Consider the following 25162-nt stretch of genomic DNA (forward strand, 5'->3'; position numbering starts at 1 on the left):
CGGTGAGTGCTCATTAATTGATGATTCACTGATACAATCTCACCACTTTATAAAAGTTTTCATATAAAAGCATATATTTGTGTACATGATACTTTTTCATATACGAAGGTGTGTTATAACTTACCTGAGTACTTATCTGAGTATTTATTAAAGAATTTGTTTTTAAAGGTAACCCTGATGGTTCTCTTACTGTCATCATTATAAAGTAGTTTTTCCATTGCATAAGAAGTGTAATTCAAAACACTTTCTGCTAAAGTTCAAGTGACTGGAGGTTGTGCACACATTCTTCATTTCTTTCATAAAACCAGTTTTGCTGAATTTTCTATAAAAATGCAACGACTAAACATTCTTGTGATAGCTTCTTTGTGAAAGCATCACTGTTCCTGATTTGCACACGCCTGGTCATTTAGGTCTTCTTTTGTTTTGGGTTGGCAGTTCCAACTGTTAGAGTTCTTGTCTGATTGTGTGGGACTCCTTATTTTAATGGGAGCAGCTTCTCTGCTGCATTTTTAAAAAATGGTCTCGGAAGCTTCTTACTGTGGATCTTTGTTGGGGACAAAGGATTATTTATGCTAAAGGAAAATGTATTCCCCACTGACTTGGCTCGTGGGAAGCATAACAAGCTCATTAATAATACCCAGTTGTACTTTGCCCTTTTGCTGTGGTAGATAGAGGAAAAATGACATCAGAAAGGACATTCTGCTATCCTTTGCCTTCCCGCAAAGAAAATATGATGTAATATTACACTTTTCAGTTAGGTTTAGCTCAAGTTCAACTTCAGTACCAGAAGAAATGTTCCTGAAAGGAGGAAGGCAGTATGTGTAGTTGGCACTGTATAGGAGGTATGTCTGGTGTAACTTGGAGGAGAAAATAACTTTTCCTTGGAAGTTGATAGCATTATAGCCTTATAAACTAGATTTTTTTCTTAGACTCTTTCAGTGGTGGTTTACAATAAAAAATAACTAGGATATTATACTGCTCTAAGCAGTGAAGATTTCTAGGTTTTACATAGTCTTATTATTTTAAGTGTTTTAAGCTTCATTTTTTCCCTCTCTGATAATGCAATAAAGAATTTTATTAACCTAACATAATTAAAGTTGTGGTTTTCCTTCTTGTAGATTTCAAGAAGATTACTTTGGAGCTAAATTGTGCTTTTCCTTTTTTTGTTGTTGTTATCTTTAGCACCTAGTAGAGGAAATAACTTATGAAAAGTTATTATAGAAAGGCATTGAGTATTGTCTCATAGTTAAAATTGATTAAAATTGATGTTTGTGTCTATTACCTTTTCCTCTGGCAAAAGAAGCTCATGGTTAAGCTTGTGAATTTATACAAAGTCCAGATGAACTTTTATGACCTCCATGTAAAGGTCAGATGGGAGATACTTAACTTTTAGTTTCAGTTGCTGTGATATATGTATTTACATTATGTTCACAAGGGAGAATTCTGGAAGACTTATTGGCTAAGTGTTACTGTTAATTTTATTTTGCTAGCCAGAAGCTTCAAGAATTACTTTGAAGCCAGATGTTTCAAGAATTGGCTTGCTTGCAATCAGATAGCTAGTTAGAGCTCCCATTACACAGCCTTTTCTTTTTTGGTAGATTTTTACTAAATTTAAAAAGGGGGGAAGGGAGGGGGTGCACTAGGACTCTCGAGCCACATCACCCCTATTCCCTGTCTTGAATCCTTTCTCTATTTTAGGAAAAATAAAAAGAATCACTTTGGTGCTAGTATCAGAAACTAAATATTAAAACGTGTTCCAGGTTTTCCTGTTTCAAACGAAGAGTATTTTTATGAAGTAAGAAGCTAGGAATGATTACTGATCTTATAGTCAAATGATTCCAATTAGAAGAAAAGTTTTAGAATTTCAGTCAAATAGAGTAAAACAGATTCCTTGTAATTTGAAGTTTTGGGGGAGTAAGTAGGAAAGCTGCCATTGTCTGCATATTAATGTTTTGTTCTATTTTCAGAAAAGCAATTTGATTTGAGTATTACTGACCATGCAGCCTGCAATTCAAGTAAGTGTTTTGGAAAAAATATTTTTATGAGATTAACATAATAAAATTATAATAATTAGTAAAATACTAAAATTATCAAAATGTTTTTATTGTGATAGTTTTTTAAGCATCAACTTTTAATAACAGGAATACTATATTTTCACTTTCTATTTCTGAAAGGATTCTAATTCTAGGCTTGTATTAAATATTTATAAGAATAAAAAATACCTTAGGGTTAGGTGGGCCTATCTTATTTATACTGTCCTGAGAAAAGAAGTCGAATATGTTGTAGTGTTCCTCTCATTACAATTTAGTATATATTTGTATTTAAAAAGCTTTCAGTAAATACAAATATAAAGTTTTTATTTTAGATAATTGTACATGTGCCTCATAATGCCTATAAATAACTAATTATTAAAATTTAGAGAGTGGGTTGTTTTTTTCTTGCTGTTTCTCTGTGTTTTTTTGGGGGGGTGGGCGGTGGACGGGGAAGCAAGATGAGGATAATGAGATAAACCAGAATGATCTTACATTTAAATGATTTCCAGGCTTGGTACAGTATTTGCTATATTATTCTGATATCCTCTTAAGTTTTTTTTTTCTTTTGCTATAAATAGAACATGATTGACTAGTCACTTAAAGACAAAAATCACATTGAACATCTATCTAGAAAGATGGAGGCAGCTAATAATAAAATTGCTTGGAAAGTGAAAGCTTTAGTCTGTCAGATTTCATTTCTGATCGTAGTTCTGCATCCCTGTGAGATTCGGACAAGTTATTTTATTTCACTTCTCCCAATGCCTGCTTCCATGCCTCAAGTGAGGGTCATTGCACTTATTTTGTAGGATAGCTGTGAGGAATCAGTGACATTACATGCACAAAGTGCCTACTAGAATGTGTATTGCATAATAAGCACTTCAGAAGTTTGGTTGTATCATTTGTCCAACAAAATTTTCAAGATGTAAAACTGGAGATTATACCTGTGTGATGCATGTCTTTCTTTTTACGTTTTCTTTTTTTATTTTATTAAGAAAGGAGGCTTATCTAGCTAACAGTGGGTGATAGCCAGAGAAGAGAATTTATCAAGTGGTTAAGAACAACTCTGAACGTGACCCTGCTTGTGCTCCCTCCTATGCTATGCAGCTTATCCTTCTACTCCACTAATAAAGAGTTCCATTATCCTGCTTTCCTCGTGGGACTTGGAAATCCATGGCAGTCTCTGAGCAGGTCTTAGTCTTCCCCTTTGGTCTTCTCAAATCCGTATTGAGTATGCTCAGAACTTTATTACTCAAAAACATTTATTATCTGACTATTCTCTGTGTTCTCTTTTTATCCAAGTCTCAGAAATGTCATAAGGTTCATGTTGATTATATTTTTTTGAGTTCTTATATGTGCTTTTTTTATCATTGCCACATTGGCCATGCTCTTCTCATTTCTACACTAATGGCCATTAATATTTTCTTAACTTTGTGAATATTTTCATAGTTTTGTCTTATAGTTCCATATAATAAAAGGCTAATATGCAAATCGACCGAATGGCGGAATGACCAGTCACTATGGCGCACACTGACCACTAGGGGGCAGATGCTCAATGCAGGAGCTGCTCTTTGGTGGTCATTGTGCTCCCACAGGGGGAGTGCCGCTCAGCCAGAAGCCCTGAGCCGGGCTCATGGCTGGCGAGTGCAGCGGTGGGGGCAGGTGCCTCTCCCACCTCCGCGGCAGCGCTAAGGATGTCCAACTGCTGGCTTAGGCCTGCTCCCCACAAAAAGCAGGCCTAAGCCATCAGTCAAACAAACCCCGAGGGCTCCCGGACTGCAAGAGGGTGTAAGCTGGGCTAAGGGGACCCCTCCCCCCCCCGAGTGCACGAATTTCATGCACCAGGTCTTTAGTAGTTCCATAAAACCTCTAATCTGTATTCCACAGATCCATCTATATTGATTCTTCTCTGAGCACATTCTTGATATCTCTCATGGAAATTTTTGCTTCTCTACCTGGGATGAATGTGAGAACTTCCCAGGATTTTAACCACTTTCTCTGCTAACTATACTAGTTATCTAATTACTCATAAATGCCTTACAGAGAGGAGTTATCAGTAAATGGCTGTTAGCAATTGGTTATTAATTTAATACATTATGATCTTACTTGCCTTTTTCTTTTGGTCTTTCATTTTGACTAGTATATAAAAGTACAGTCTAACAACCGATGAACAATAGTTCCTGATCTCTTTTGGTTCAGCCCTCTGTTGAGAATCTGAGAAAAGGTATGACCTTTCTGAGAAAAAGGGCTATTTGTACATAGGCAAAAATTTTGCCTAAAACGTAAGCAAGTTTATGTACCTACTCAGGTTCATCTATAGACTGCCTATGGATTAAGAATCTCTGCAATATGACAGCTTTCTGTATGTTTGAGAACAACCTTTGTACATGAAGCTTTTATTAACATCTAACTTAAAAAAAATATGTTTTTATTGGTTTTTAGAGGGAGGGGTAGGAGGAGAGAGAGAGAAACATCAATTGGCTGCCTCTTGCCTGCCCCCTACCGGGGATTAAGCCCGAAACCCGGGCATATTCCCTGACTGGGAATCAATCTGGCAACCACTCGATGCACAGGACGACACTCAACCCACTGAGCCACACAGGGCCAGGGCTGACATCTAACTTTTAACAACATTAATATGGTACTGACCAGCCCAGGTCATCATAGTCTTCTGCCTGCAATAACTGGAAAATTGAAATACTCTTCTTCCTCATGTGGGAAGATATTAGGATGACCTTTGTTAATGTTAGCTTCTTATTTCAAAACCACCCTCCTAACTAATGCACATTTTGCCTTGACAAACGTTTGCATCTTTCTGCCTGTTTTCAGCTCAGCCAAGTGGTTAAAGGACAAATAACATATTCCATTGACTATAATATACTGTTGATTGTAGATGCATCTTGATTTTGATATCAGTCATTTGCTGATATCTATTTCCTTAATTATACCAGCAAATATTTTTGGCTGAATACCATGTGCTAGGTATTATACATGCTTATGAAGGGCAGATTTAGACATTAAATCTTTGCTGCACTTCCTTTGAAATAATTTTAAGAGAATTCAGGTAAATAAATAAAATCTTATCTTTTTCCTAAAACTTTATAGGATTCTTAGATATTTAGGAGTTCATTCCCCAAACCCTACCTCAATTCCTGAAATGATGTCTCTCGAATAACTTACGTTTTTCTTATTTTTATTTTATTTTATTTTTTTTAGTTTCGCCACTCCTGCTTGCCTCTTGTGGTATATATTCATGTTCTTTCTTTGCTCTTGGGATTTTTTTTCAAAAGCATGTTTTTTTTCCTTATCATGGGGGATTAGAAATAGTTGCTGTTGTTTTCCCCATAATTTGTCTGGCTTAACTACGGTGTTACGGCTTTTGATTTGGCATAGTAAGACTTGCCTCAAATAAACCTCAGTAAGTTTAATGTATTTTAGGGAGAAAATTAACTATATTTAAAAACCAAGAAAGGATATTGGTATTACTTGTACTTATACTTTAAAAATTTTATTTTCAAGTAATCACAAATTTACAAAGTAATTGTTAAGTATAGCACAGAAATATTTGTCTGAACCATTTCAGAATGAGTTGTCAATCTAATGTGCCATTGCTTCCAAATACTTCAGTGTGTATTTCTCAAAAACAAGGACATCCTCCTAAACAAGCACGAAGCAGTAATGAGAATCAGGATATTAACACTGATACAGTACTGCCATCTAATTCTCAGACCTCATTTAGGAATTGCTGGTTGTCCCAATAGTGCCAGTTCAGAATCATGGGTTTCATTTAATTGTCATCTCCCTTTAGTCCTTCTCAGTCTGAAGTATCTCAACCTTTGCTTGCCTTTAATGACATTGACCCTTTTTGAATATTAACTATCAGTTATTTTGTACAGTGTCCCTCATTTTGGATTTGCCTGATGTTTCCTCATGATTCAATTCAGGTTATGCATCTTTGGCAGTAATATCACAGAGGGCTGTTATGTTTTCTCACTGCATCCTATCAGGTGGCCTATGATTTTGGTTGTCCCATTATTAATGGTGTTCACTTTTGTCACTCAGTTAAGATGCCACCTGTCAGGTTTCTCTACTGTAAAATGACTCTCTTTTCCCCTTTGTAATAACTATTTTAGGGGGAAGTACTTTGAAACTATATAAAAATGTCATTCCTCCTCAAAATTGTAGTTTATTCATTTATATCTATACTAGAGGCCCAGTGCACGGATTCATGCACCGGGGGGCCTTTGGCCTGGCCTGTACCCTCTTGCAATCTGGGACACCTTGGGGGATGTCAGAACACTTGTGCACATATTTGGCCTGATCCCCGCAGCCCAGGCTGAGGGACCCCACCGGTACATGAATCCATGCACTGGGCCTCTAGTATGCATATAAGATCTTTGGTTAATCTCTTCCCGTCCTCCCCCTCACCCTTCTCTCTGAAATTCATCAGTCTGTTCCATGTTTCCGTGTCTGTTTATTGAGCATCTGCCCCCTGGTGGTCAGTACATGTCATAGCTACCAGTTGAATGGTCACACGGTCACTTAGGCTTTTATATATATAGATGGACTTATATTTATTTTATTCTTTGTATTATAATCCATTTATGTCATTATTTTGATGTTTAAATTGCTTTTGATTTAGCCACTAGAGCAGTGGTTCTCAACCTTTTTAATGCCGCGACCCTTTAATACAGTTCCTCATGTTGTGGTGACCCTCAACCATAAAATTATTTTCGTTGCTACTTCATAACTGTAATTTTGCTACTGTTATGAATCGTAATGTAAATATCTGTGTGTTCCGATGGTCTTAGGCAACCCTGCTAGCGGTTCTCAACCTGTGGGTCGCGGCCCACAGGTTGAGAACCGCTGCTGTAGAGCCTAAGACCATCAGAAAACACAGATATTTATATTACGATTCATAACAGTAGCAAAATTACAGTTATGAAGTAGCAACGAAAATAATTTTATGGTTGAGGGTCACCACAACATGAGGAACTGTATTAAAGGGTCGCGGCATTAAAAAGGTTGAGAACCACTGCACTAGAGTCTCTGCAGGCTGGCTTCTGTCTCCTTTTGGCATGTCCTCGTCATTCTTTGAGCACTTCTTTGCTTTTTGACAAAAGAAATTCTATTGCAACACCATAGGATTCATTGTAGTTTTCTCTCATTCCATATTTGTACCATTATTCTTTGGCAGTGAGAAACCTGGTTCCCTTTGGTAAATCTCTGTGTGTGTAACTGATCTTCCTCTGTTGCTTCCACCCCGCCCTGAGCTGCTGCCCTTCTCAGCTCACTTGAGCTTTGACAACCTGCCCTGGGACCTTTGCCCTTCATCCCCAAAGGGTCTGACTTATATCCTGCTCAGGGTCTGACTCTGTGCCCAGGGCTGTCCTCATTGGTGGACATCCTCTTACTTCATTCAAACTCTGACTTTTTATTTCAAGCTACCCTCCTGCAAGAACCCTCTCCCCACCGTCCCCTCTCTCTGCCCATCATTTCACTTGAGCTCTATTCCCCTTTCTGCATTGAGTATTGATAGTCTTTTCTCTAAATAATATTGTATTAAAGTTTTATAAAATTTAAAAAATTTGCAAGTGCTGGTTTGATAGTACGTTTATGTCCATTTTTATTCTAAACTAGGAATTGGCCAGGTAGTAAATATTTTTGGCTTTGAGAGTCAACAGGCAATATCGAAGCAATTATGTAGGTCCTTATATAACAAGCCATTTTTAAATGTAAAAACCATACTTAGTTATGGGCCATGCAAAATCAGATGGCAGACCAGATTATTTAGAATATTTTTTTAAAGATAACACTCTTATTATGATTTAAAATTTATAATGCCATTTATGCATTCATTCAATTTATCCATTATTCAACAAATATTGCTAGGACCAATGCTAGATGTTACAAGGATGTATCTTATAAGGCAGTGTTCATTAACCCATTTTACAGCCAAGATGCTGAGACTCTGGTCAAGTAACTTAAAAACTTATCTAACAAGTGAAGTAAAAATATAACTTGTTGATTTTTATTCTCTTGGCTTGATAGTAGAATCCGTTAATTAATTAGGGGGTTCACTTACATTTACCACAGTAGTGGATATTGACAATGCCTCAAGTATCTCGACTAATAGTTTTCTTCTCGTTTATATATTTTTGCATACATTGTATTATGCCTGGTCTGTAATTCATGTATAAATATAGATGTGGGTTATGCTGACTTAACAAGGTCACATCCATTCATTTGGTTGGCGTTTTCTCTAGGTGTGGTTTGGAGAAGACCTGCCTCTAAGCCCACGAAGCCCTCTGATCCCCAGACACGGGCCAGGTTTGGCTGATGTTTGTCAGTATGATGAGTGGATAGCTGTGAGGCACAAAGCCACTCTGTTGCCCATGCAAGAAGATCTGTCAATCTGGTTATCTGGTTTATTAGGTAAGGCTTGAAAAGACATTCAAAATTGTGTTCTTGTATTTAGTAAACATTTATTGAGAACCTTATTCTTTGTTAAGGAGTGCTTGTTCTAGAGGCTGGGGATACTCCTGTGAATGAAATCTCACAAAGCTTATATTCTAGTTGGGAGGATATTCTATTTCACCCTGACCCTTAGGGCTTCAATAGTAAGGAAGTTTGAGGCTTAACAGAAGAGGTCATTAAGCTTTGAATAATCAACATTTTCACTGTTAATATTAAAATTCTTTTTTAATACGTAGGTATAATTTTGGGATCTGTATTTTAGTGATCCCCCCCCCCCACCCCTTAATTCTGTATAAGGCATGGGATTCTGAATGGCATTCATACTGCAGTTAAAATGATTATTCATGACACCTAGGAGGAAATGTCAGGTTGGAGACTGTCTGGCATCATATTGCTTTACTCAGTTAAACAATATGATAAGTGCCCTGAATTTTCTCTGCAGAAAAATTCTCCTTTTAATACAGAATTTCATGTAGCATTGCAAGATTTTTGTGAAAAAAGATATATGAAGCTCATCTGTGACCTTCCCGGGATCATTAAAACACAGCAAACACTCCAGATATCTAGTATCAGTTTGATTTAGAAAAAAACTTTTTTTAAGTTTATTGTGTAATAAAGCTTCCAAAGAAGGTATTTTAGAGGTGAAAAGTTAGTATTCCCTGAGTCTTTGCTAGGTTACTGTCTTTAATTTTTAAGTTCCATCTTATTTATAGAGAATTTTTCTTGTATAAGCAGTAGTAATGTGCAGTGAATCAAAAGTTAACCTTAATAGTGAGTATTGAAACATACAGCACTTGGGTCTTTTAAAAATGAAATAATAGAAAATAAAATAATTAAAAATAAAATGAAATAAAAGACATGTCAAATAATTTTTTCCTGTACTATATCACAGACATTTTTGTTTCAGTTGTCTTTTTTTATATTGACATTCTCTGCTATACCTTTGAAGAGTGAATGATTATAGTCTGATCTAACATTTGTCTAGTATTTCAGCCATAATCTAGTTACATTTAATTAAATTTTAACCATATTCTTGGAATTTATTGTTTCTAGAAGAATCTTAACGTTAGATATGTTCTTAGGTATTGAAATTAAGGCAGAAAGATTACTGGAAGAGCTTGATAATGGAGTGCTGTTATGCCAACTGATTGATGTTCTTCAGAACATGGTGAAAGCCTGCAACTCTGAAGAACCAGGGGTAAGGCGATGTTGGACAATAATGGTCTTATACGTTGGTACATACTCATTTGTTTATGTACATTTCTAATTATCTCTACAAGGTTGTAAACTCCCACCCCAACTATCTGTAAGACCTTGGATAATTTACTTAATCTTTTTCAGAATCTAGAAAAATACTCTTACTTGTAAAGTGGAGGTATTAACATTTACCTCCACTTGTAGAATTTATTTACAAGGATTTGGCATTTAGTTTAGTGCCTAGTGCATAGTAAATATCCAGTAGCTAGCTCTTCTTGAGAACAATAATAAAGGATTATTGTGAGAATTAAATGAGAAAAGAGCTTGTGGTGGTTTCTGGTACACAGGAGCTGTCATCATCATTATCACCTTTATAGTCTTCATATATTGTCTTGGTGAGTAAATTCTATAAATATTGGTTGATGAATAATCATTTATGAGCCAGTTTTTCCTCTGTTGACCCTCAAGTTATGATTTGAAGAGATAAGGTTTTCTCTCTTTTCATCAAGCATGGCATTTTCACAGGGGGTGTGGACACTCATACAGTTTTGGTGAAGTATATAAAGTGGTGTCATTTTGGGGGGAGACAGTGGGTGATGTATATCACATTGAAAATAGAGCCCATCCTAAAAAAGTTTACAGGATTAAGAAGTACAAATTGGTAGTTACAAAAGAGTCAAGGGGAGTAAAGTACAGCATAGGGGATATAGTCAGTAATATTGTAATAACTATGTATGGTGTCAAGTGGCTACTGGAAATGTAGGGGGAATACTTTGTTAAGTATATGATTGTCTAACCACAATGCTGTACACCTGAAACTAATATAAAATAATAAGTGAAAAAAAATAAAGTACGTCTTGTGATACATAATTCTACTCTCAGGAATTTGTTCTATGGAAAAAAATCACAAATTCACAAAAATGCAAAAAATTAGGAACACTCTAAATGCTCATCAGTAGAGAAGTTGTTAAAAATTAGTTATGGTACCTAAACACACTTGATTATTATCCATTAATTCATGAGAAATGACTCTTTTAATCTAAAAAGATGCCTACAACCTACTGTTAAATGTGGATGAGCAATACACACAATCAGATTGCAGAGTAGGGTGTTTCTGTAACATTCTGTAGGTACAGATATCCACCAAGTGCATACTTGTGCCTGGGGATGTCTTGCTAAAATGTGGGTGAGAGGATTTCAATTGAGACTGACCATCTTTGTATTCAGCTATATCATTTGATTTTATTTCTTTATTTATGTTTTTGGCGATGATCATATATACTGTATACATTAGAGAAACTAACAAGACTATTTTAATTCTGGAAAATAATAGCAACAGGAAGGATATATAAGGAACTGGTAATAGTGGTTATCTTTAGAGAGAGAGGAACTGAGGGGTAGGGTAGGAGAGAGACTTACGTTGTGTCTACTATGACTAATGCATTTAAAAAAATCATATGCATGAATTGCTTATTCAAGTAAAAATTTAAACTGAAATAAAACTAAAAGTCTCTCAATGTCAGCAGCATTATCTAAATACTCTTGGTTCAGATACTCAAGTAATTAGGCTTCTGTAAAACTTAGATCATCAATTTTCAAAGAACTTGAATTAAGAATGAGCTATTACTTCCTTATTTGATAGTCTCCTCAGGAAACTCAGAATTATATTTATGAATCTGCAAATAGGGAAGGAAGCAAACATGAGGGTGTCTATTAATCTTTAACAGGGCAGTAATTCTGTGTTTGTATTGAACTATGTATGGAGAGATACTATGGAGATATACTTTGGAATTATTAGAGTATCATTTTTAAAAGTTAATTTACTTGAAATTGAAAAGATTCTTGTGTTATTTCAAAAAGAAAGAGGTTAGAAATGCTTCGATCCTACTGGTAATTTTAACCAGGTTGTTTTCTGAACTATACTAAAGGAGAATAAGATAAAATAATTTTGAAGATACCTAATGTTGTATACTTTTTACTTGCATTCAATGCACTTAATATTTCTTCAGTGATTAGAATGGATAGCTAATGAAAATATCCATGATGCATTTCTGAAGTTATTCTTTTGTCTTTTCCAGAATTTTCCAATGAGAAAAGTGCCCTGTAAGAAAGATGCTGCCTCTGGTTCATTCTTTGCTAGAGACAATACTGCGAACTTCCTTCACTGGTGTAGGCACATTGGGGTTGATGAGACATACCTCTTTGAATCTGAAGGTTTAGGTAAGTGTTGTTGTTTTGTTTAATGTTTATTAGCATTTTTTAATACCTCATTTCTAATTTTTCTTTCCAAATAAGGATTCTAATGCCACATCTCATTTTCCTAGGAAAATGTATACTTTAAGTATATGTGAAATAATTAGAGAATCTGATTTTAAATTAAATATATTAGGCTTTTCATGTATAGTTAAAGATCTCATATATCTAGAATACCCTAGAAATATTTTACTTCCTGAATGAGTTGGCTATAGGAAGTTTCTGGAGGAATGCTTTACTAATTAATGTTTTTATCAAGAATTACTCTACCAGGTCTAAATTACTAGTAATTCCTCTTTAACTAGGTAATTATAGAAATAACAGAAGACTAAGGGATGCATATTCATGGTTTTAGATTTACCTTGTAAACAGCAGCTGCCAACTTGATTATCTAAATGGATTAATGTTTTTGACAATTCATTTGTAAAAGTCATGTTCTACTGAATAATTATTGACATACTCTGTGCAGTGACTAAAGTGAAAGCTAACTAAGTTTTAGACTATATATCTCCTCAAAGTATTTATACATGTATATACATATTTATCTATCTCTCTATATATGTGTGTACACAGACACACAGAATTTATGTTTTGATAGGAGCAAAGCATTCCAAGGGTGGGGTAGTCTGCCCTGGTGGAGAGAAGTATTTTATCACTGACACTGTTTAGAATTGCTGGTTCATGGTGATAATAAAAACCAAACTGACTTAGTTGGTTTTATTATTGTTTTAAAATTCTTGACTGATGTTGCACACCCTTGCTGCCTGCACGCAGGGTGGGCTGCTCCCACTGCTACGCATTTACTATGCCTCTGGATGCTCCTGTGCACTAGAGAATAAAAAAAAATACGGATTTGGTTGATGTTTTACCCCCAATTTGCACCCTGCTTTAATCCGGGTGTGCTGATCATTATTGACAATGTGGTTGATTTAATGGCATATACAGCCTCTGTCAATAAGAGGGGAGAGGAAGTGCTTTCAATTCTCCAGTTTATTACTTCTGAAAGGATATAAGATTGTATATTTCTCATTCCCAGTGGAAGACATCTTCACACTGTCCTTACAGTCAGTATAAAACTAAATGAAGCACTGCCAATAACATTAATTCATTCCTAGGCATTGAGCTGAAGAACTAATGTTTTCACTTTCTAAAGGTCTCAGAGATGAGCAGCTTCATTTTTTACATTTTGCTAGGAACTCAAAGAAATTAAATAAATAAATACACTATTTAAAGGTAAACCTGACTGTTCATAGAAACAAGTTGAATAAATTTTTCAAGATAAAATCCTTTGGGTATGAATTTTAAAGTCAAACATAGGGCTTTTTATTGCTTTCTGTTTGGAGTATATAATAGACTAGAGGCCCAGTGCATGAAATTCGTGCGTGTGGGGGAGGGGTGTCCCTCAGCCCAGCCTGCACCCTCTCCAATCTGGGACCCCTTAAGGAATGTCCGACCGCCCGGGCGGTTGGACATCCCTTTCACAATCCAGGACTGCTATTCTCCCCTGCAGGCCTGGTCTCCCCCAACTGCCCTCCCCTGCTGGCCTGGTCCCCGCCAGCTGCCCTCCCCTGCAGGCCTGGGTCCCCCCCAGCTGTCCTCTACTGCAGGCCTTGTGTCCCCCCCCCCCCCAACTGCCCTCCCCTGCAGGCCTGGTCCTCCCCAACTGCCCTCCCCTGCTGGCCGGGTCTCCCCCAACTGCCCTCCTCTGCTGGCCTGGTCCCCCCAATTGCCCTCCTTTGCTGGCCTGGTCACCCCTAACTGCCCTCCCTGCTGGCCTGATTGCCCACAACTGCCCTCCCCTGCAGGCCTGGGTTCCTCCCAACTGCCCTCCACTGCAGGCCTGGGTCTCCCCCAACTGCCCTCCTCTGCCGGCCTGGTCACCCCCAACTGCCCTCCTCTGCTGGTCTAGTCACCCCTAAGTTCCCACAATTGCCCTCCCCTGCAGGCCATCTTGTGGCAGCCGTGGCAGCCATCTTGTGCCGGCCATCTTGTGTCCACATGGGGGCATCCATCTTGTGTCTTGGTGTGATGGTCAATTTGCATATTATTCTTATTAGATAGGATGTTATTTATAAATCAGAGACTGTCATTTCCATTCAGGGAGTCAGTATAAGTATATGCAATTTATCACATAACTATTATTAGGGTTTATGGGTTTGCTAGAGCTTTTAACTCTAAGAACAGGAAAAGAAAGTTAGGTGATCTACATATAACTATCATATTGGTGCGTTTAGTACAAGTTCTAATAAATAGGGTTTTTTTGTTTTGCTTGTTTTTTAAGGATCTCTTTTTGAACTCTTAGGCTTAGCATTTAAGTTCCTTTTTAATTTAAAATAGTTTTAATTGTGGTAAAATATACAGAACAAAATGTATGATCATAACCATTTTTAAGTATGTGAAGCTTCTTTTTTATAGCATTAAGAAATTAAGATATACTTCATATAACAAAATTCATCACTTCAGAATGTACCCTTCAGTGGTTTTTAATATGTTCACTATATCATGCAACCATCACCACTAATTAATTCCAGAACATTTCCATCACTCAAAAAGAAAAGCCATACCTGCAGTTAGGCCCAATTATTTTCTCTCTGCCTTCATCCTGTGGCAATCACCAATCTATTTTTCTCTCTCTATGGATTTATATATTCTAGACATTTCAAATACATGGAATCAATCATACAATATGTGGCCTTTTGTGTCAGGCTTCTTTAATTAGCATAATGGTTTATTTATGTTGTAGCATGTAACAGTACTTCATATCTGTTTATGGCAGAATGATATTCCGTTGTATGGATAGACCACATTTTAAAAATTCATTATCAGCTTCTACTTTTTGATTATTATGAATAATGTTGCTATGAACATTTGTGTACAAGTTTTTGGGTAAACATTTGTTTTAAATTCTCTCAGGCACATACCAGGAGTGGAATTGTTGTGTTATATGGTAACTATGTTTATCTTTTTGAGAAACTACCAGAGTGGGCATACCATTTGATATTCCCACTAGCAATGCATAGTGGTCCGAATTTCTTAATCTTTTCATTAATACTTATTATTCTTTCTTGCTCCTCCCCTCTTCGTTTTCATATTATTATATTACCATCCTATCCTGGTGGGTGTGAAGTGCTATCTCATTGTGGTTTTGATTTACATTTCCCTAATGGCTAAAGATATGTTTCATCTTTTGATAAACTTATTGGCCATTTGTATATCTTCTTTGGAGAAATATACTATTCACATATTTGGCTCGATTCCAAGGGTCATTTTGTCTTGTTTTGTTGACTTGTAGGAGATTTTTATTTAGTGTGTATACCAGACCCATATCAGATATATAATTTGGGTTGTCTTTTCCTTTCTTGGTAGTGTCCTTTGATGCATAACTTTTCAATTTTGATGTTCAGTTTATCTTTTCTTTGATTGCTTGTGCTTTTGGTGCCATAATCTGAAAAACCATTGCCTAATCATCCAAGGTCCCACAGATTTTTACCTACGTTTCCTTCTAAGAGTTTTATAGTTTTAGCTTTTACATTTAGGTCTTTGATCCATTTTTAATTTTTTAGTTTTTTTTTTTTAAATATATGGTGGCAAGTAAGAGTCTAAGTTCATTCTTTTGCATGTAGATATCCAGCTTTCCTAGCACCATTTATTGCAAAAACTGTTTTTATTTGGTTGTCTTGGCATTCTTGTTGAAAATCAATTGAACATAAACATATAGGTTTATTTCTTCATGCTCAATTCCATTTCATTGGTCTATATGTCTATTTTTATACCAGTAACATGCTGTCTTGATTTGGTATAGCTTTGTAGTAAGTTTTGAAATTAATGTGAGTCTTCCAACTTTGTCCTTTTTTCAAGATTGTTTTGGCTATTCCATGTCTCTTGCAATTCCATAGGAATTTTATCATCAGCTTGTCCACTTCTGAAAGAAAAGGCTGTTGGAATTGATAGGGATTGTATTGAATCTATAAGCTAGTTTGGAGGATACTGCCATCTTAATAATATTATGTCTTCCAACCCATGAACACAGGATGTCTTTCCATTTTATTTATATCTTCTTTAATTTCTTTCAACAATGTTTTGTAGTTTTCAATGTACAAGTCTTACACTTCTTTGGTTAAATTTATTGGTAAGTACTTTATTCTTCTTCAAGCTGTTGTAAATGGAATTGTTTTCTTAATTGTGCTTTCAAATTATTTTTTTGTTTTTTTTACACTGCAGTGATTTTTGTATATTGATCTTGTAACCTGTTACTTTGCTGAACTTTCTTGTTAGCTCTAATAGTTGATTTTTTTGTAGACTATTTAGGATTTTCTATACTAAGGACCATGCAGTCAGTGTATAGAGAGTTTTCCTTCTTTTTTAATCTGGATGCCTTTTATTTATTTTTCTTATCTAAATTCACAGGCTAGAACCACCAGTAAAATGTTAAGTACAAAACAATGTTGAATAGAAATGGTGAGAGTGGACAGTCTTATCTTTTCCTTGTCTTATGAGGAAGAGTTTCAGTCTTTCACCATTCAGAATATTAGCTGTGGGTTTTTTATATGTGTCCATTTTCATATTCATAAAGTTCCCATCTATTCTTGGTTTGTTGAATCTTTTACTATGAAAAGTTCTTTAATTTTTTCAAGTGCTTTTTCTGTATCTGTTGAGATAACTGTGTGTTTCTTTTCCTTTAGTGTATTAATGTGGTTATTGTATTGATTGATTTTCATATGTTGAACCAATCTTTCATTCTGGGATAAATCCTATTTGCTTTTGATTCAGTTTGCATTAAGGATTTTTATATCTATATTCATAAAGGATGTTGGTCCTTTTTTTTTTTAAGTTAGTCAAAGGAAGGTTTGTTTGTTTTTGCTTTGTTTTGTTTTATTCCTTATTGTTTAAAATATTACATAAGTCTCTTTTTCCCCCATTGACATCTCCCAGCCGCCTCTATCCCCCAGCACATGCCCTCACCCCGCTACTGTCTGTGTCCATTTGTTATGTTCATAGGCATGCATACAAGTCCTTTGGTTGATCTCTTACCCCCTCACCTCCAGCCTTCCCTCATAGGTTGGACAGTCTGTTCGATGCTTCTATGACTCTGGTTATATTTTTGTTCATCAGTTTATGTTGTTCATTATATTCCACAAATGAGTGAGATCATGTGATATTTATCTTTCTCTGACTGGCTTATTTCACTTAGCATAATGATCTCCAGGTCCATCCATGATACAAATTCCTTCTTTTTTCACCACATTTTTCTAATCCACTCATCTGCTGATGGGCACTTAGGCTGTTTCCAAATCTTAGCTATTGTAAATTGTGCTGCTGTGAACATATATATGCTAGCATATATCCTTTCTGATTGGTGTTTCTGTTTTCTTGGGATATATTTCTAGAAGTGGGATTACTGGATCCCATGGAAGTTCCATTTTTAATTTTTTGAGGAAACTCCAAACTGTTCTCCACAGTGGCTGCACCAGTCTGCATTCCCACCAGCAGTGCAAGAGGGTTCCTTTTTCTCCGCATCCTCGCCAGCATTTGTTTGTTGATTTGTTGATGGTAGCCATTCTGACAGGTGTGAGATGGTACCTCATTGTTGTTTTGATTTGCATCTCTCTGATGATTAGTGACTTTGAGCATGTTTTCATATGTCTCTTGACCTTCTGTATGTCCTCTTTCGAAAAGTGTCTACTAGTATTTAGGTCCTTTGCCCATTTTTTGGTTGGATTGTTTATCTTCCTTTCGTTAAGTTGTATGAGTTACCTATAAATTTTGGAAATTAAACCCTTATTGGAGATAACATTGGCAAATATGTTCTCCCACATGGTGGGCTTTTTTGTTGTTTTGTTGATGGTTTCTTTTGCTGTGCAGAAGCTTTTTATCTTGATGTAGTCCTATTTGTTTATTTTCTCCTTAGTTTCCATTGCCCTAGGAGCTGTATCGTTAAATATATTGCTACGACAAATGTCTGCTATTTTGCTGCCTATGGCTTCTTCTAAGATTTTTATGGTTATGTTTAAGTCCTTTATCCACTTTGACTTGTTTGTTCTAGGTCTTTAAAATATGCCGTTGGTATTTTAATGGGGATTGCATTGAATCTATAGATTGCTTTGGGTAGTATGGACATTTTAATGATGTTGATTCTACCAATCCATGAACACGATATATTCTTCCATTTGTTCATGTCTTTTTTTAGTGTTCTGTAATTTCTTGAGTACAGGTCCTTTACCTCCTTAAATTTATTCCTAGATATCTTAATATTTTTGTTGCAATGGTAAATGAGATTGTTTTTTTAGTTCCTCTTTCTGTGAGTTCATTATTAGTGTATAAAAAAGCCTTAGATTTCTGGGTGTTAATTTTGTATCCTGCTACATTGCCGAATTTATTTATTAATTTTAGTAGTTTTTTTATGGAGTCTTTAGGTTTTTCTATGTACAATATCATGTCATCTAAGAATAATGACAATTTTACTTCTTCTTCTCCAGTTTGGATGCCTTTTATTTCTTCTTCTTGTCTGATCTCTATGGCTAGCACTTTCAGTACTGTGTCAAACAGGAGTGGTGAAAGTGGGCATCCCTGTCTTGTTCCTGTTCTTAGGGGAAATAATTTTAGTTTTTGCCCATTGAGTATGATGTTGGCTGTAGGTTTGTCATATAAGGCTTTTATTATGTTGAGGTATGGTCCCTCTCTTCCCCCTTTGCTGAGAGTTTTTATCAGGAAAGGGTATTGGATTTTGTCAAATGCCTTAGGATGTTGGTCTTTACTTTTCTTGTGATTTTTTTTTGGCTTTGGTGTCAAGGTAATATTGGCCTCATAAAATGAGGTAGGAAGTGTTCCCTCCACCTCTATTTTTTGGAAGAGTTTAAGAAGTCCTTTACCACATAATCCTATGCTAAAGATAGTTTAGAATAAAATTGAGGTGATGTATCTCTTCAAATATATTTCCTGTTGAGAGGTCTGAATTATAAATAACTTAATGTTACCTAATCCCTTAGTTGTTTTTAGAATTAAAATGCTATACAAATAAGGGTGCATGTCAAGTTTTCATCCTCTTCTTGTCAACCATTTTTTTAAAAAAATTAATGGAAGATGATAATATGTGGAGATAACAAAAATGTCTTTTTAAAGTATCCAAACAAGTAATGTCTTCACTATTCTTTTATTTTACTTCTTCCATGCCAGATATATATTTCTTTATTTAATTTTGTCCCTTAAAATATATGTTTGTTTTTTTACAGTTTTGCACAAAGATCCAAGACAGGTGTATCTTTGTCTTCTTGAAATTGGTCGAATTGTGTCAAGGTATGTATTCCACAATATTTCAGGATTTCATGTCCTAAGTATTTTTAAGCTACTTTATTTTAGATAACACATGATTTTCTATAAATAAAAGTAATTTTTATTGGAATAAAGTAACTTTTTTCTATTTTTTCTTTCTCTTTCTTTATTCTGTTTGTGTGAACTATATCATGTGTCAACATCTGCTTGCTCATATAACTTGCCTTCATTTAGTGTGAAAGTAGTTTATATTAAAAATAAAGTAAGTGCATGTGGCCTTTTAGCAGTTCAAGGGGAGCAAGTCTTCTGGGCGCAAAGAGGAGCTGACAGAAGCCTGAGCCTTGTGTCCTCCCCATCTACCTCAGCCCCATCTTTACTCACAGGCTGATTTTTTTATATATATATATATATTTTATTGATTTTTTACAGAGAGGAAGGGAGAGGAATAGAGAGTTAGAAACATCGATGAGAGAGAAACATCGATCAGCTGCCTCTTGCACACCCCTGACTGGGGATGTGCCCGCAACCAAGGTACATACCCTTGACCGGAATCGAACCTGCGACCTTTCAGTCCGCAGGCTGACGCTCTATCCACTGAGCCAAACCGGTTTTGGCTCACAGGCTGATTTTTAAGGTGCCTTTCAAAACTTCTGGTTGGATATTGAGAGCATCCAGTAATCCAAATATATGCCCTGTTGTGAAATTTATCATCTGAATTCTGGCAATCTGTGGGACATTAAAAAGCATTTGCAGATATGCCAGTAAAATAATCGGTGGAAGAGACTCATACAGACTTCATTTAAAAATAAAATAAGCCCAATTGTGATATTCAGGGAAGTGCTTGGGAAAGACTGCTGGAATGAGGAAATCTCCTAATTGTTTTTCAGGTATGGGGTTGAGCCACCAGTATTAGTAAAGCTTGAGAAGGAAATTGAGTTAGAAGAGACCTTACTTAATACTTCTGGGCCTGAAGATTCCATCAGCATCCCCAAATCGTGCTGTCAGCATGAAGAGCTGCACGAAGCTGTAAGTAACTGCCACACTTGCCACCATGATGGGTTAGTCTTCGAGTGTGCCACAGGTGATGCTATGTTTAAAATAATGTTTCTTACTTAGAATATACACTAGTACTAATTTCCACTCCTAGTGAGTTCAAGGCACTATATGATAAAGGTGACTTTGTGTAGCTTGTGTAAGGTGAGGAATGGAGTTGGGGCAAAAAAGCTAGAATCCATCATGAAGGGTACCATGGGCCATAAGAATTCATTGATTCTTTTTTTTTTTTTTTTTTTTTTAACATAGTAATGTTATCATCTGAATTATAAATGATAAGGATTACTCTCATGGCCATGCAGAAGTTAAGTTGGTTTATTGTAATAATCCAGGCATAGGATGATGAGAACCTGAACTCGAGCAGTAGTAGTGGAAATAAGGCAAAAGGAGCACAGGTATTTTTCTATTTAGAAGGTGGGATTGGCAGGAATTCCAGTTCTGACAAGGAGTGAGAAATCTGGGCTGACTACTAAGGTGTCTAAGTAAAGGGTACACTGGTGCTTGGAGAGTACAGCTGGCGGAAAGTTGTGGGAGCCGGTTGATGGGGATTTTCTGGACGTGCCCCGTGACAGAATACATGTTAGATGGCGAGTCTCAACTGGAAAGTCTTCTTAACTTCAGCTGTTTATCATTACTTAGAAGTTAATAGAATTGCACTTGGTCAGGCTGTGCCTTCTGCAGTGACTACATAATGACAAGGAATGGAGGTGAGCTGAGTATCAAACGTTGTTTCTGCTTCAGTTGTTGCTTAGATTTTGTGGTCTTTTTTGGGTTGTAGTATTTTATGAAAGTGCGTAATTTATAAAATTTTAAAGAAATAACAAGTCATTACTAATAAACGTTTGGAAAATGTTGTTTAATGTAATAACAGTCTATAGTATTTTTTATATTCTAGTTATTACCATTTTATAGCTATTTGCTGCAATTAAAAATTTTATAAGCTTCTTGAGGGGTAGAAGTAGGGTTTTCCCCCTGACTCTCATCTCCTTAGCAGATTATTGAAACAAAGTGAGCACTTTTAGAAAATGCCTCTTGCATTGCAGTTTTTAGAATTTTACCCATTCTTGGGTGAATAGGTATAAATGTCTCTGCCTATTTTAAAAGTAACTTTGGAATAGATCTAGATATTCCCTCATATTAAGTTAGCATAGTGTTAGGGACAAATGAGAGCTTTTACATAAGCTTCATCTGACTGACCTATCTTTGATTTGACACAGATACATTAGTCCAGGGCTTAAAAGAATTCAAACTGAATGAACTAATGTGGCTTAGTGAATGTGCTTTGAATGGACTCTACTGCTGTACATGTTCACAGGCGGTGTGCCGTGGTCAGTGAAGCACCACAAGCCGGCACTGGGGAGAGAAAGAGAGACTCGGGACTGCAGCGCTGCTAGTTTTAATGGGTCAGCTAATGTCTAATCGCAATATTTGTCAACAAGTGAAGGAGAAGAGGTAGTTGAAAGTTGAATTGTCTTTAAACTTTTATCTTTGAGTTTGATTTTCCCTGCTATCAAATAACCTTGCATTTTAGTGTTGAACAAAATACTTTTTGTCACAGCACTGATTGTTACTTATTTTTAATCTTAGGTTACACACATTGCTGAAGATCCCCCTTGCAGTTGTTCTCATCGGTTTTCTATTGAATACTTATCTGAAGGACGGTACCGACTAGGAGATAAAATACTCTTTATAAGAGTAAGTCCACCATTTACATCCTATTTACATACAGATCTTGTCTTTAAATTGGATTTATTGCTTTACCAATCTTTTGTTCCACTTTTACTTTTTGAAAAATTGGTCTTATTAATGAAAGAATTTCACTGTACAAAAAAATACGAAACTCTTGCTCTCATGAATATATAACGAATTTAGGTTGACACCTTTAACACAACAAACTGCTAACTGCAGGAGACTATTTTGACATCGAATGTAATTGGGGGAGGAAATGTTTGTATATCTCAGGTAACTTATTTCATTTTTCAGATTTTCTAAAAAGGAATAATTTTTCATCATCATAAAAAACCAACACATCTAATCTGATTAAATGTCAGTAATAAGAAAAGAAAATAGATACATTGCCATTTATAGTAATATACACATTGTGTGTTAAGTATAAAACCTTTTTACATCGACACAGCATCGGTATATATACCAATATGCTGACATATACATTTATTTCCTTCCTTTGTCCCATCTGCAGTCTGCAACTTATCATCTCCTTTGCTGAGGAGATTGAAGTTTCACTGTTCAGCATTCTGTCTACTTCGGATAAAAGAGCTGTTTTATTCCTAACTTAGGAATATAATATAAAAGTATTTAAAAATAATTTTGACATCCATATTTTCTTTTATATATTATCATTACCTCCCCATAACCCCAACATGCAGAAACACCTACGTGTACTTTCTTTTGGTTTGCTTTCTCTTTCAAAGCAGTATGACGTAGCGATAGTGCACAGAACATGGGGTTTAGAGGTGAAATTTTTAGGGCAATCTCATACAGTTGTGCAAATTTTCCTGCTTAATGGATGGGGGTCAGGGGGCTGAAATCCAGCTTGTTCTGCACTAGCAGACTCAGGATGTACCTTATCCGCACAAAAGCACCATTTGGGTTGGGGTAGCCTGGTGTATTTGAGGCCAGGCCAAGCTGTGTGATTTGGGACAATTTTCTTAATCTCTCTGAGCCATAATTTTCTCATCTGTGAAGAACTAGTAATAAATTATGTCAAAGTTTTTGAAAATTTAAATTGATATAATACATATAAAAATAATTTATTAAAATTGTAAAGTACACATTTTAGTGATTGTTATCTTTCATAATAATTGCTTTTTTATGAGGCTTTTTTCCCTGTAAATTCCCATTTCTCTTTTCTCTCTTTTATTCCTTCAATATTCAATTTTTTGTTGAACAAGATTGCCCTTGCAACTTTGTATATTAGTAATTTGGATTGTTTAGGATGCAAGTTGTGTGTAAATATCTTCTTACAAATTGGAGGATACTGTTTGTCAGTTACATGATTCGATATGGATTAAATTTATTCCTTCAATAATACAAAGAAGGGACTGTCAATTTACAGTAAAGCTATTGGCAAATACTCTGAATTTCATAGATCACAGACATCACAAATTGTGACTACTGACTAGTGAATTATAACTGTGAACCTTACAGTTTTACAACTTTGTTTTTTACTTTCTTTTGGGGGAAAGATGCTTCATGGAAAACATGTCATGGTTCGTGTTGGTGGAGGCTGGGATACTCTTCAAGGATTTTTGCTTAAATATGACCCCTGTCGAATATTACAGTTTGCTACACTAGAACAAAAAATTCTAGCTTTTCAAAAAGGCGTTTCTAATGAAAGTGTGCCTGATGCACCTGCCAGAACACCCCAGCCTCCTGAAATGAATCCGATGTCAGCAGTTAGCATGATGCAGAAAGAGAAATCAAAACCGGGCACGCCAGTTGGTTTTCCAAGGAGCAAAGAAAAGCTGCCAGCACCTTCCCTAAAAGGAGGTCACCCGGGCTCCATGTCAGTCCGTTCAAAAACGCCACAGCCCCCAGCAGCATCTTCTCATCTCAAACTCACATCTTCAAAAGGCACAGCAAAGAAGCCACAGGCTCCTTCGCACCACACAGCGTCTTCGCTAGCTTCTTTAACTTTAGGAGATAAAAGCACTTCTTCCCCAGCCTTACCAAGAACTGCACCTTGTGGATCTGAGTCATTGAGAAAATGTATCTCATCACCCAATGCTCCGAAGGCCGAGTTGACTCCAGCCCAGAAATCAAGAGATGTGCCCAAGTCTACACTTTTGCCAAATAAGTGTTCAGGAAAAACGGAACTAAAGCATTTGAAACACAATCATATATCCTCCAGGAATAATGCAGTATATCACTCAGCTGCACATTTGAATTCATCATCAAAGTGTCCGAAGCTACCTAAACCTTCTCCTTCTGTCCAGTCCCCTGCAGAAATGACGAAACCCAATTCCAAAACCGTAACCCCAGGTCTAGGAACACGGTCTCAGCCTTCAGATGGAGCCCCGCAAGCAGGGGCAGTGCCAGCACAGAAACTTAAGTCAGCCTTGAACTTAAACCAGCCACTTTCTGTATCCTCAGTCACTCCTGCAAAAGCACAGGAATCGAAAGATAAGAAGATGGTTTCAGTTGCCAAAAAGCAGCCTCAGAATATAAGTACATCCCAGAAGACAGGACCCGGCTCCTCAAAGTCCCCTGTTCGCACCCCGCTCTCCGTCGTGAGTCTGCCCCAGTCTTCTGCCAAAGCACGCACTGTGTCAAGGGCAGCACAGACTGCCAGCAGGAGCCCGCATGCAGCCAGAGGGCCTCCCAAAGGTGGCAAAGCCCCGGCTTCCACCAGGAAACCACCCTCACCCGTTAAGGAAGCAGTGAGTGGGGGTAAAAAGCCTACTGCAAAGAAAAAGGAAGATGATGATCACTATTTTGTTATGACTGGAAGTAAGAAACCTAGGAAATAAATAGAAATGTGTCATTTTAAAAAAACAGAAAAAGAAGGGAGTGAATGTGTTAGCTTCACAAGTTAAAAAGTTCTGTTTGTGTTTGTCCAAATCGGTTCAGACATTAAGTACAGTAGTGTGGGGGTGCAGGTTGGGATGGAGCTAGGAGTGGTGAGGAGAGGGCTCATCAGAATTCCAGATCTGAGGTCTCCATATCTTGAGGCAGGCAGCTGTAAAATTATCACAAGATTCTTATGAATAATAAACATTTATCTGATTTTTAGTACATAGAATCTTTGTTAATGTCTGCCCTTTAAGGGGACTGTAAAGTCAAATAACACTACTAGAGCTATAACTACGGTTGCTATATTTTTAAATATTAAGTATAGGTTTATATTTTTATAGAGAGGTTGC

General features: G+C 36.4%; 1 protein-coding gene across 1 annotated transcript; it reads left to right on the top strand.

The window, feature by feature from the left end:
* Positions 1 to 799: 799 nt before the first annotated feature.
* Positions 800 to 24769, top strand: GAS2L3 (growth arrest specific 2 like 3; the record flags this gene model as incomplete). The annotated part of the gene is made up of 9 exons (XM_080659653.1): positions 800 to 842; positions 1968 to 2015; positions 8297 to 8465; positions 9590 to 9705; positions 11783 to 11924; positions 19187 to 19250; positions 20114 to 20252; positions 21867 to 21974; positions 23486 to 24769. The coding sequence occupies exons 2-9, from the start codon at positions 1998 to 2000 to the stop codon at positions 24767 to 24769; spliced, it is 2040 nt and encodes a 679-aa protein (XP_080515779.1). The 5' UTR covers positions 800 to 842; positions 1968 to 1997.
* Between the last annotated feature and the right edge of the window lie 393 nt (positions 24770 to 25162).

Source organism: Plecotus auritus (genome assembly GCF_963455305.1).
Source record: "Plecotus auritus genome assembly, chromosome: 3".
Lineage (NCBI taxonomy): Eukaryota > Metazoa > Chordata > Mammalia > Chiroptera > Vespertilionidae > Plecotus > Plecotus auritus.